Genomic DNA, 14289 nt, shown 5'->3' on the forward strand with positions numbered 1-14289 from the left:
GTAGCCTAAACCTACATAAGTGCAGTTACATGCCATTTGCTACAAGTATATGCTGGCTTTTTGTTTTTTGTTTTTTGAAATTCATTGATTCATTTTGGGTGGAGGTTAATTCCACCATTTGGTCTTTGTGACAGAAAATTGCAGCTTCCAGTGGAGGCCTTCCTAACCCAAGTAGGTGGAAAAGCTGAGTATTGTCCTGTGTGAAACCTGTCTCAGGGCCCTTTCACACAGCCCTATGTCCCAGAATATCACGGCCCTAGATGTCAAGAAAGGTCCAAGCTTAACTTTCTCCCAAATGTTCTTATTCTCTATGTATAAGGATTTGTTTTATGGAGGTGCGGGAAGATCGTTCAGTCACACAAATCCATCCCAATCATTAAAGTAATAACAGGTTTATCAACGCTATGCATACAAAATTTGATTTGACAGAAGTTACATGATTTGATCTCCCAGTTGTTTTGATACAGACAGATGACAGCAAGGTGTGTGTGTTTGTCCAGATTTGACTGTGATGCTATTTGTGTCACGACTACTCTCTCCATGTTATTTTCTTTATTACAATTCAAGCCCCCATCCCCAACTATTGTGTCTGTGTGTACACGCACTTGCCTTATATCCACATGTTAATTTATGACAGCCCCATGAATGTCATAGTGTTTTCCTAGGAAATAACTAATCAGATGTGGTTTTGCCAGTTACTTTCTCTAAAATATAGCATACGGCACCTGGCATTTGTTGGTGATCTCCTATCTTTACCAGGGCTCACTCTTCAAGATTGGATGGGATCTCAGACTTTCTTAAACAGGATTTTCATTGGAAAGAGGGCACAACAGAGATGAGCTGGCCCTTTCACATGACCTATTATAGTACTAGATTCCCCTTGAAATGCCATGGCTAAATCCTAAAGGATATTGGGATCTGTAGTCTGGTGAAGTGCTTATTGCTCTCTGAATGAGGATTCTAAGAATGTTTCCCTAAACTTCCAGTCCAGGGATTCCATGGATGTGGTCATGGCAGTTTGAGGGGAATCATAACATTGTAATAGTGGAGATCAAAAGAACCCCACCAGGACTCACAATAGCAAGTCTCAGCTAGAAAGTTTTTTAAAAATTGGCTCCACAATCCTTGACATGATGACTAGAGGTGCGAGGAGCTGCAGTTCCAAATAAAAGATTTCCAGGCTCTGCAACAACTTGACAAAACTACTGAATATTTCAAGAGATTATCTTCATCTGCAATGTCCAGGTTGTGTGTGTCTGCTTTGAAAAATGCATCATCTTGCTGTTTTAATATGTAACTAACAAAGGATAAGTCTAACTTTAAAGAAGTCAGTTCTTATGATTGTCAAGGTGTAAACTGGAGATAGCTCCTGTACCAAAACTGGCTGTAGAAAAGGGAATTTCAACGTGTCAACACCTATTACCTAGTTGCATAACAAGCAACACCTACAAATATCCCTTCTTCTACACAATGGCATGAGAGCCTTCTCCAGTTTTCTCTCTGGTATCAGCTTTTTAGCTTTTGGACTCCCAAGTGTATGGGACTTTTAACCATACAGGTGGCTACCCAGACTTTGCCTTTCTGGGAGCCAATGTGGCTTGAATCAAATGAACACGGGTAGACACTGTGGTGCTGCCCTGGAGATTTTCAGCAATACAACTATACAACCCATCATCCACAGTACGAGCTTCATCGATGTAAAGGATGCTTTTGGACTCCTGCTGCACCTGTCCTCCCTGTCGCACCAAGTCTGTGTGTTCACGAACATAAGGTGGTCTTCCAATCTGAAAGTGAGAGAAGATATTTTTTTGAGAAAGCATTCAATCCCTAACAAAATTCTGGCAGACCACATAATGTCTAATTTTCATTGTATCTGTAGAGAGAGGAGCTTAAGCAATATTCAGCTTCGGTGGCAAGATAATGCAATCCTTCTGAAAGCTGCCTGGCCAAAACATAGTTCTGTTATAGTCTCCTCCTAAAGGTTAGATGGTTGCATTAAGGGCTGTGCAGGATGATAGCCCATGCTTTCCTCAGAATCAATAAACGCCATCTTGACAAGAGGACAAGGCAACATATTTTTTAGCCATTGTGGGGAAATGCTTCCAAATATTGCAAGTACATACAGTACATCCAACCCAGCTTCGAAACCTTATTCAGGTCAGAGCTCTGCTTCACTTCTGTGACTTTCCAAATAAAAACAAGTGCATTTCTGCAATTCAGGGAATGAAGAAACTTGGCACAAGAGTTGGGAATGTGTGAGTGTCAGTGTTGCTGATCCACCATTCCACATTTTTGTTTATGACTTGAAGGTCAGAGGTATCCCAGCCTGAGGATGCATCTACACTGTAGAATTAATGCAGCTTGAGACAACTTGGAGACCTAAGAAACGATTGTAGACTTTTCAAAGAGGCCAGATCTCCAATTGTGAAAAATCATATCTGACCCATCTGAGAAAATGAATTTTAATCCAGGAAAGGTCATGTTAAACCAAACCTTAGTTTGGTTTAGTCTTATAGGTGCTACAAGTACCTACACATCCTCTTATATAAAATAGCTATTAAAATGCCTCATGGAATTGTTCTTGGGTGAGCTTGAAATCCTTCCTCTCCTGCCCAGGTTTCCCAAGAGATCCTGTTTGAAAAACAGTACAGCATTTATAGCCCCTCAAGGCTCACTATTTTCAGTAGCTGCGGAACTCCCTTCCTGAGGAAATATATACGACTTCATTATTGTTGCTCTTTTTTCTGTTTTTATTTCATTCAGTTCATATTAAGGAGCTGTGAACTTTTACTGCTGCTCTTTATAAATTTGTAGATTTGCTGGGATTGCTTTCTGTCATTTGGCTGTTTTTTTCTCAACTTCTGGGTGAGGAAAGTGACCCCTGAAAGGCAGGTCATATAATAATGAAATCAAAATGATTATAAGCGCACAAAGTGCTGTGTTTAATTAGATAGGATGCTCCTCAACAGGAATATATTTAGCTCTTTCTCACAGGTTGTGGGCATCAACAAGATCTGTGCCTATAGTCAGAAATTTGTCAAACCACATGATGATGTGGTTTATTTTTTCTTTTCTCTTAAAATGAGCAGTTTGCTTTTGTGTTCTCTCCATGACCTTTATCTTAAAAGGGTTGAGCCCGATTCAGATTGGTTTTGGGTCCCTTTATTTTATTTTCATGGGTCATGATAGGTTTTTTTTGTTTCCAGTTCTAAGAAGGAAATACTACAGGTAAAAAAAAAAGCCATACTGCATGGTGCCAGCCATTTCTCTTTCCCACACCCACTCCCTACCTCAGCATAATGCCACTTACTTGCTGCCCTGGATATTCCCACGTGAAATCAACAGCAATTTCTGGTTCCCCAAATACAGTGCAAGTGACATTGAAATTGTCTCCAATGTGAAAAGAGGCTGTTGAAGCTCGAATAGCTGGTTTGGGAACTGAGGAGGGATCTGCAGATTTGGAAAAAGAAAAAAAAATATCCATGTTTCAGAGACCTCATGTTTGGTTATAGTCAGAAATCAGTTGCCCCCACTGCCTTGTGGCTAGATTAGTTATTTATTTATTTATTTACAGCATTTATATTCCTCCCTTCTCACCCCAAAGGGGACTCAGGGCAGATCACAGAACACATATACGGTAAACATCCAATGCCATTATACACTGACAGGACAGGCTCAGCACATAGGTAGAGGTATATAGGCTTTTCCCATCTTCAGTGTCTTGGAGGTTATGCTCACTTCTGGCTATTGGGGGGGGGGCGGTGTTGTCCCTCCATTCAACATGCCGAAGAGCCTTGTTCACAGACTTTCTCCATTTTGATTGAATTGCCAGCATTTTCCTGGTATTTCCTTATGGTGCCATTAAAATACCTCCCTGGTTAAGCGGTACCTATTTAGATAAATAGGTACCGCTTAACCAGGGAGGTATTTTAATGGCACCATCATTTCTGTTTTTGATCTGCTAGGTGGGCAGAGAGCTGAGCTAAAGGTCGGGTACTTACCCCCAAGCCGGGCTTTGAACTGCCAACCTTTTGATTGGCAAGATTTATTACAGCCTGTGTTTAACCTGCTGTGCTAAAGCCCGGCCCTAATAACACATTGATGGAGTAAAACAGAGGTAGTTAGACCCTTTTCTTAATTTCCCCCCTGAAAGTTCACCAACCAAAGAAAGATACAAAAAATGGGACATTGCATTACAGAACAAGCCACACTGCAGATCAAAGCTTGGTGTATACATTTATTTTCCATTTCAGAACTGGACTTTGCATATGCATTCTTCCTCTAAGATTTTTTTTGTTTCCTCCAAACTTTCATTCACATTATATAGAAGAAGATTTATTTATTTATTTCAAATATTTGTACCCCGGGAGGAGACGGGGACAACACTTGCCATTGTTATTATTGTTAAATCATTGGAGGTTGGAAATGTTTGTCTATTTCCATCAATTTACCAAGAAAGCTACCTGTCAGTTCAGATCTACCTTTTCCCCTACCTTGTGGTTTTGTGCCCCAAGGACTGTGGCATGGTAAGTTATGAAGCTTAAGCCAAAAGAGAATAGAGGATGTTGCTCACAGGGTATCTCAAATGTTTCCCAACTAGAACCATGTTGGCATAGCAACAATGTACAACAAGAGTGCCTCACAATTATGGTGGAAAATAGTAGACAGGGTTAGAAAGTTAGGTTGACTTGAAAACCCCTTCCCTCTTTGTCCAAATTTTACAGCCCCCCACTGTGATGTAGACTGATACTCTCAGGGTTTTCTCCCGCTTCTCTCTGCCTTTTTTTGTTCTGATTCCCTCTTCCATTCAGAGATTCAGGCTAGCTTAGAATAATTCTCCAGTTATCTTTCCTATTTACTAATAGAGTCCTCACAATAAACTTTCTGTTTGACGTTCCTTTCTTCTTTAAGATGCTAGATCTCATACACATGCACGCACACACACACACACACACACACACACAGAGAAGGCCCTCTAACAAACCATTCCTCGCCTCAGTGATACCCTAATAGAGGAACTTGCCTGGCTGAATCAGACCGGTGGCCTTTATAAAATCAAGGTAAAATCAAGATGTTATTACAGAATGCCAACACTCTGCTGAAATTAGAGTTGAAATAATCCAACTCCAACTTCATACATAGATAAGATGAAAGTGTCAATACTGTCTGCACTCTTTTTACGGGATCATTAAGGCTCTGGTTGAATCCCAACCCAGCCTCCTGTTTGGCTGAGGTTCCTATAAAAAGTCTTAAGTCAGCAACACTCTTAGATGTTTTTTTTTTTCCATGACTAGTTCAGCAAACTAGGGCTTTCCTGCCTTGGCATACCCACAGCCCTTTGACTCAGAAAACAGAGTTCCTGAAGTAATAAAACAATTGTGAAAAAATTATGATTTTGAGGAAACCCAACAGAAGCGCACTCCAGATTGTCACGTGGCAGTTTGAACCAACCATCCTTTGGCTAATTGCCCCTTTTCAAACGATGTTCTTTCTTTCAGTGGCAGTTGGCTCCGCCCCTTTCTCTTCTGCCTCGAGGGCTATGTCGCTATGGCAACGCCCTGGGTTTCTGGTCACCCCTCAGCTAGCCAGCACTTATATCCCAACATCTATCTATATAAATAAAAAAATGTAATGTTCGTTTGTGGGATTAACATAACTCAAAAACCAATGGGCGAATTGACACCAAATTTGGACACAATACACCTATCAGGCCGACAAGTGACCATCACTCATAAAACACTGAAAAACGCAACAGAAGAGACTTATAAAGCCAAAAAAACAAAAAATACATTACAACACATGCACATAACCACATAAATACACATATACACACATATACACATATGTATACACACAAAACACATATACACAGACTGAGTCACAGCAACACGTGGCAGGGGACAGCTAGTTAATAAATATATCCAAAATCCACATTATAATTAAACATTTCATTACACCCAACAAACAGAACTCATTCAAAATTTCTACACATCTGAAGCTCTCCTTCACCCTATTTACCAATAGCATTTCTGATCTTTCTCTCCCCCCCCCCCACCTGCCAATAAATATTTTTCCCAAAGTTATTTAACATTGGGGAAATGTATGTCATTTTCCTTGTATTTTTCATAGTACCAGCAAGACAACTATCTAGTTGTCCAAAATCATTCTCAGGCTGTCCTATTTTGTCATTCACAACCATTGCTTCCTACATCCCCCTTGTTCCTCTACAGGTCCTCGGTTTAATTTGCAAATTGAATTGCTGAGACGTGTGTCTCTGGGGAAATCTTGTTTTTTGGGGGAGGATGTGTTCACCTTGATTCAAAGGAGGAGAGAGATTGGGGAAAAGAAGAGAGACTTAATGTTTATTCTTGTGGCAACTTACAGTTCACATAAATCAGCATATATTTTGTGGAGATCTGCCTCACTCCATCCATATTGGCCATGCAGAAGAGGGAGCCAGCATGGGAAGGACGTGGCCGGTGGATCATGAACCCTCTCTTCACATCATAGGAGATATCTATGCCATCCACCACAACTTTCTCAGGTGGAAATTCCCGGTGCAAAGTCACTTTGGCGAGTGGATTTGTCACTTGGCAAGGCAGAAGAGCAGGGTGGTTTGTACGCATTTGGATCACTTCATAATAATTTTCTGTAGGCACAAATAACTCCAGAGGGTCTGAGGAGAAAACAGGAAGTGTCAAGTAAGGTGTAATGCTGGACTCCAGAGGTGCGGAAAGTAATACAAGTCCCACCAGCCCTTGCCAGCATTGCCAGTCATGAAGGATAAAGAGAGTTCCATTGCAATAATGTGGGGATGGCTACCGGTTGCCCACCACAAATTTAGAAAGACCATGCAAATCTTTTATTCATGACTAGCCATCCCCTGCCATGCTTTCCTGTGGCCCACTCTGGTGATCTGGAAAATAAAAGTAATGAGAAAATGTTCGTTTCTAATATATGTAATTTCTTTCTGCTTGTGGGTAAACAGTATTTCTTGCTGTTTCTTTGTCAGTGTTGATGTGGAGATGGTATGGTTTGCCCACTCTGGAACATGCAACGTGAAAATTGTCCTTCTTTAGGGGTCCCTTTCAAATCTATGATACTATATATCTCTCTGTGTGAGTCATATCTATCTATATCTATGGCTGGATGGGTCTTTGCCAGGAAGGCTTTGAATACGTTTTCTTGCCCTGGTGAAGAGAGTTGGACTGGATGGCCTTTAGTATTTTCTGTTGGTCATGGGGGTTCTGTGTGGGAAGTTTGCTCCAAATCTGTCGTTGGTGGGGTTCAGAATGCTCTTTGATTGTAGGTGAACTATAAATCCCAGTAACTATAACTCCCACATGACAATATCAATCTCCCCCAAACTCCATCTGTATTCATGTTTGGGCATATGGAATATTTGTGCCAAGTTTGGTCTAGATCCATCATTGTTTGAGTCCACAATGCTCTCTGGATGTAGGTGAACTACAACTCCAAAACTCAAGGTCAATGCCCATCAAACCCTTCTTGTGTTTTTTTTATTGTTTATGGGAGTCCTGTGTGCCATGTTTGGCCCAATTCTATCATTGGTGGAGTATAGAATGCTCTTTGATTGTAGGTGAACTATAAATCGCAGCAACTACAACTCCCAAATGACAAAATCAATTTTTATGAGTGATGGTCACTCCTTGTGTTAGTAGGTGTCTTGTGGTCAAATTTGGGGCAATTCGTCTAGTGTTTTTTGAGTTCTGTTAATCCCACAAATGAGCATTACATTTTTATTTATATAGATTTGTTATTCACAGTATGACTTACCCAGCCCTTTAGCCAGGATTTCGTTTCGGGGGGGGGGGGGGGCTGAATTTTTTTCAGGGGGGGTTTCGGGGGGGCTGAGTTTTGGGGGGGGGGGCTGAGTCTGAGTGAAAGAGGGTCTAGCCTAGCAAACCTTTTGTATCATTACCCCAATACCCCCATGCATATGGGATATATTCAGTATGGTGATCAGATCATGATATGAATAAACATAACAGTTTAAATAATGCACCAGTAAGGCCTTTTTGCGAACCACCATGAGAATTTCGGGGGGGGGGGGGGGCTGAAGCCCCCCGAGCCCCCCCCCCCCCCTGGCTACATGCCTGTCTAGTAGGATCCTGTGGTATGCTTCCAGCCCAGGTCTAGTTAAAATATAGGGTTCACAGCTATCCACAAGGCTGTCCTGGATACTGAGGTCATACTATTTAGGGTGATTTTCTTTGTTGAGGGGAGACTATTGTTTTTGTGTATCTTCAAATCTTTTCTGACTTGCATGATTATATCTCTGTTTCCTATTTCCTCTCGGGGATATAAGGTGGCCTATAAAAGTATTATTATTATTATTATTGTTATTATTGTTATTTCTATGATAAGTTCAGGAATGTGTCCCCTGTGGAAAGAGCGTCTGATTTTGATCCTTTTGTTGACACATTGTCTTCCTTTGAGATTGAAAGAATGTGCTTTGCCTAAGGTCCATCACTGGATTTCCATGACTGACTGGGGATTCAGACCCTAGTTTCCTATAATCCTACAAGTCTATCAGAGGCCTGGGGATGCAAAAAGTCACTGTGGGATGGATGCAGCCTAGTTTTCTTTGCTTGTTTTACCATCACCTTCCTGAACCCAATGTTTTTCCAGTGGTTAGATAACAACTCCTGACATCCCAGCCCATACTGGCTGAGGACAGTGGTGGTATTGTCCAGTCAAGCATATTTGGTTGGCTTGCATAAGACTGTTCTAATATGTCTTACCCTCATGAATCTTCAGCAGTGCCTACTTTGTTTACTCCCACCAACTATGGAAAGTTGTCCACTAAACCAAGACATGCCTCACCTGTGAAAAAGATGTATGTTTTGCCCAGCTTGTCTTCTCCATCACGGCACTCACTGTCATAGCATTGGAAAGACCAACAGCTATATTCGCCCGTATCTGCAGCAGTGGTGTTGACAACAATCAGCTGACTATGCTTCTCAAAGTATTTGATCCTGAAAGAGAGAGAGAAGGAAAAAGGCCATGCAACGTGTATGTAGAGAATTTTTTTTAGGTAGGTCTTCCATAGCAACTTCAGATGGAAACAATCCACTATCAATAAAATCCACTAGTATTCAAGTTTCCTATTTCTATTGTAAGTTCAGAAATGTATCCCCTGTGGAGAGAGGGTTGATTTTAACCCTCTTGTTGAACCAGTTTCACAGATTGCTGGCCTGTTATCAGGCATAATTCAAAATGCTGGTTATGATTTATAAATTCCAAAGAGCTTGGCTCCAAACCATCTGAAAGATCACATCTCCCATATGAGCCTACCAAAGAGTGTGTTTTCCTTTAGTCCCATCACTTCATAGGCTTATTTACTATAAACACAGAAGTGGGACATCTTGGAAGCTGCTCCCAGCTATGGAACACACTTCCAAGAGAGGTTTAATGGGTCTGGTGGGGGAAGAATTGACTGCTGTCTTGTTTATTATACTACATGGTAAATGTGTTTTAATTGCTTAAAATTAATGTTTTAATTGCATTGGTCAATGGCAACTTTGGCTCTATAAAATTGGCCTTCTGTATCCATGAATTCTGCACCATGAAGTCAATCATTAATGGCTTGAAAATATCTTTTAAAAAATTCAAAAAGCAAGTCTTGATTTTACCTTTTTATTTAAGAGACACCATTTTACTACATTATTGTATATGATGTGACTTGCATTTCCACAGAATGTAGTATCCATTGGGGCGGGGGGGGGGGGGGCTGTAACCTAACCCCAGTTGATACCTAGAGCCTACTTATATTGCTTCAACTAATTTGTTTATTTTGTTTTTGCAACATTGCTTTTGTGTTTTGATAATATGTTAAGTTGCATTCCATCCTATATTGGGAAGAAGGCAGGATGTGGATTACATAAACTACATTAAAACAACTATTTGCCTACTTCCTTTATGTCACACATCATTTTAAAGCTGGATCTTCTATCATCAATGCTCACCTGAGACGATACTCGGTGTCATCATCCTCCAGGTAAGGAGGATATCTCCATTTGACCGATTTTCCCTTGCAACGCAAGTCCAGTGTTTCTCCTGCCCTCAGCGTCAGTGTGTCAGTGACCTTCTGGAACTGCCCCTTGGATACCGCACGGGTTAGAATAGACAGAGGTGAAGGCTGCCTTTGACTGGGAATGGTAGTCGTGGGCTTGGCTTGGCCTTTCTTTAAAAACGTTGATGCTCCCTGCTGTACCTTTTTACCAGCCGCTCTGGAAAATTTGTTTTCTTTGGCTTTCAGCTCTTTCGTAACTTTCTTTGCAGTAGCTTTGGAGGGCTTTTCTTGTTGACATTCAGCTACAAAGAGACATTTTGATACATCATAGTACAGTGGCACATACCTTTAACTAAAGCCTGGGTGACTCTGTGCAAAAAGATAACTTTTCCAAACTTTCCCTTTACAACTGAAGATCCCAAAAAGATGGTACTTTAAAATAAGTTTTGATCTTTATAAAGTATTTATTAACAGTTTAAAATTTGGTCTTTAAAACATTTTTATTAAAAAAATTAATTTGTTTCCATTCTTATAAAAATGCAAAATGGAGGCTGAAGGGCAACACTCTTTGGCATCTGTTGTGAGTCAGGGAGCCAAGAAATACTTGAAGATGCCCCCCTGACCTCCAGGAATAACAGGAAGATGAGACCAACTCAGGTCTCATTGCATGAAAGCATATCTAATGAACTTTATTACTAAGAACGAGTGCCCACGTTTATTTTTCCAATTCCTTTTTCTTTTGTATCAAGTCTTTCAGATTGTAAACTTCAGAACATAGATTTATCACTGTCCTCACAGCATCACAATTCCATATGTAATTATACAACTTGTGTAGAGAACATCTACATGGGCAGGAAACCCCAGGGCTGATACAGAGTGTAGCACTCTGCACCAGCCCTAAGTGTGGCTTCACTGGTTGCTTCCACTCTGTTGCAATGGTGGGATGGAGTCCTGACTTGCCAGTGGGGATGAATTTGATATGGTCCCACTGGATGGTAGCCTTTACTTCTGTGGTCCTGTCACCATTGTCATGGTGACCGTGGAGCTCAAAAGAGCCTATAGCCATCCTGGGGAGCCGTTTCTGGCACAAGTAAGAGCACTGGCATGACTCAGGGAGAGGGAAAGAAGGGAGCAATCCCCCTCTCCAAGACAAATATGCCCCCTTGCAAATGTCAGCAGTGGTGCCCTGGGGCAGCTAGGAACTCTTTTGAGCTAGTTTTTAAGATCTGATGATGTATCTTTGTGCAGTATCTGGTATAGAATGCAGCAGGATCATCTGAAATAAAGATCACCTATTTCAAAGTTGCCCTTGATCATTGTTGGTTCATTTTTTAAATCTTGAAATTAATTAAATTGCTATGCTATAACCATAAACTAAAATAAATGGTCTGGATCTTAAATGTAAACACGCTTAATTCCCCTGAGAGACAGGAGGAGGAAGAGGATGCAGTTATAATTGTTATTTTGCAAAGATTCAAGGGGTTTGGGGTAAGGAACCAGCTGGAAAATGTAAAAATGGTTAGCAGTTCAGCACTGTCTCATATTTAAATTACAGACTAACAATTCTGGAATGAAATTAATATTAAAATTCCAAGTTCAGCCAATTTAAAAACAATTTCAATTAAAATCAGTTCACAGTTTTTGCCTTAGAAAACTGTGGACTTAATTTGTAATCTAATTGATTTCAATAATTAACTCCAATCTCTGTTTACTGAGCAATTTAGGTGCTTGTATATATCTTTACCCAACTACAAGTCAGTTTTACTTTTGTCCAAGTCTTGTTTACTTGAATTTATAATAATTCTATACGCATAAACTTGGTCCAAGGTCAAGCCTAAGATCACAAGTTGGTCTCTACTCAGTTTGGCTCCTGATATTTTTTTCTTGTTCTGATCCAGGCATTCTCTTGTACAGACGATCCAGTAAAACCTTTTCTCAGCAAGGTGGAGAAATCATGAGCACCAAGGAGGAACAAATAGTGAAGGAAAAAGGAGACTTACCCCAAACAATGAGGAGTAGGCAACAGCTCAAAACAGCCATTGCCTTAGAATTCATCTTGAGGCAGAGTACTAGGCACACATTAGATACGTCTCTTTCCACTGAAGTCAGTGTCCCGATTGCAAAGTTGCTATCTCTGCTGCAACTTTAACCTAAAGAAGAAATCTCACACCAATGTGTTCTTTTGGGTCAGAGAAGGGCGGCAAGAAGGAGAGACTTGGACACAGAATTCAGTAATTTCAAAGCAAAGCAAACTTTCAGCTTCCCTCGTTAAAACAAAATCTCTTTCACACATGAGTGCCGCAAGAGTTCAGGATCCCACAGCGGAGGTGAATGGGTCTATTCAGTTTTGCACACTGCAAGGCAAACTCCGGGTTTTAAAAAGCAACAAATCTCCAATTACAAAATATTATTACTGAGTCCTTTTCAGATACATTCTACAGAAAGCAGCGGGGGAAGGCTGCTAATGGTTCTCAGATTTAATAAAAAGTGTCTAGGGGAGACTCTATATCCTTGTTTACATCTAAAATAGCTGAAATAAGGATATACGTCGTCATACATTTCATTGTTGCCCTGTAGTATAACATGGGGAAAATACTAAGAGGGCTCCTGGCAAAGATTGAGGTCTTCCTATACCAGGAAGCTATATCAATTTGATAGTAGGTTTAAGCATGTTATATCACCACACTAAAGGGGTTTTTAAGAAAACTGGGAATAATAAATTCTCACTGCAAATTAGTTTACACTCTTGGACCACCTGTAAATGTAGCTCAATCAACAAAGTTCCTTTATTAGTCATTTTAACCAGTATAAAACTCTCAAGTGGGGAATGTTATTCATGATAACAGATTAAAAATCAGAGCTTAATTGTTATTCATACCCAGAAGAACATTTAACTACCATACCCTCTCAATTTCAACAAATAACAAAGATAGAGTGATCACCAGACACCGGGTTAAAACCACATTGGCATTTAGTTTGAACTTTAGAGATGTGATCTAAAAAGCTAGATTTTTTTCTGGATACAGGATTCAGGAGCTTGAATAGCATCTCCAGAATTCAAACTAAAATCCAAAGCAGATTCACTCTCCACCAGGCACCATAGAATCATAGCGCTGGAAGAGACCATGTGAGCCATCCAGTCCAACCCCCTGCCAAGAAGCAGGAAAATCACATTCAAAGCACCCCCAACAAATGGCCATCCAGCCTCTGTTTAAAAAGCCTCCAAAAAGGAGCCTCCGCCACACCACTGCTTACTTTGTGCATGAGTCCCTTGTTTGTTTGTTTGTTTGCTTGCTATATATTCCTGCAGTGAGAATCCTCATGGGATTTTTCTCAGATATGTATAGCCAAGTTCTCTACACAGCATCAGTGAAGAATAATCCACTAAAAGGGACCATTATTATTGACCAGGTTCTTAGATCAGGTGCCAGTCTATGTCGCCAGTACGTATCTGGTCTCTAAAGAAAGTTCTCTGTAACACCTGCACTATCCAAGCCACTGTCTAGGGGACTCCTTGGGTAGGATCTATTATTGAAAAACATTTTTAATATTTTGGAACTCCAGTGTCCTTGTTAAGACAGCCTTTCATGGAGCAGTTCCAGCTCTGTAGGTAGGTCCCCAGGACTATAGTGGACCCCTTTTCTATTGTTATGAGAAGAATTTTGGATGAGTGTCTCACAAGAGTTATTCAAGATGACATCAAATTATTCATTACAACTCAATGGTTCTTGGACCCTTTCCACAGTATACAACTATGATCCCACTTTCCACAGTATGCAACTATCATCCCACTTTTAACTACTGTGGCTGCATCCTACAGAATTCTGGGGGCTATAGTTTGGCCAAAGGCTATCTGACTTTGTATTCTAAATGTGCTCTCTGAACAGCAAAGCAAAGAATTCAATGAGATAGGACCATAACAGTTGAAGTGGAACCAAAGCATTAGGATTCTATAGTACAAAGGTACCCCTTCACCTGTAAAATTTCTGCAAGTAGAGTGGGATATCCAAGACAGTGCTTCCTAACACTTGATAAACAGCACTGTAGTGAAGCCAAGACTCACCAAAAGTGTAATCCCTATTGATCAGGAAGGACAATTATGTAATCTGCTGCCACCAACACTTTCACAACTTTGGCTTTCCTTTTCCCTCTGACCTTGGCTGCAATCCCTACAATAGATACAGAGATGGAAAATGGATTTTTCCCAGCAACAATGTAATATTGTGAGATTACCTCATTGCAGTATAAAGCAT

General features: G+C 40.6%; 1 protein-coding gene across 1 annotated transcript; it reads right to left on the reverse strand.

Moving 5' to 3' along the window:
* Positions 1-57: 57 nt before the first annotated feature.
* Positions 58-14273, reverse strand: LOC132768970 (platelet-derived growth factor receptor-like protein). Its single transcript, XM_060765477.2, has 6 exons — positions 12037-14273; positions 9990-10338; positions 8848-8999; positions 6383-6676; positions 3311-3450; positions 58-1784 (listed from the first exon to the last, which is right to left on the reverse strand). The coding sequence occupies exons 1-6, from the start codon at positions 12089-12091 to the stop codon at positions 1563-1565; spliced, it is 1212 nt and encodes a 403-aa protein (XP_060621460.2). The 5' UTR covers positions 12092-14273; the 3' UTR covers positions 58-1562.
* Positions 14274-14289: the final 16 nt, after the last annotated feature.

This window comes from Anolis sagrei, chromosome 2 (genome assembly GCF_037176765.1).
Source record: "Anolis sagrei isolate rAnoSag1 chromosome 2, rAnoSag1.mat, whole genome shotgun sequence".
In the NCBI taxonomy this organism is placed as follows: Eukaryota; Metazoa; Chordata; class Lepidosauria; order Squamata; family Dactyloidae; genus Anolis; species Anolis sagrei.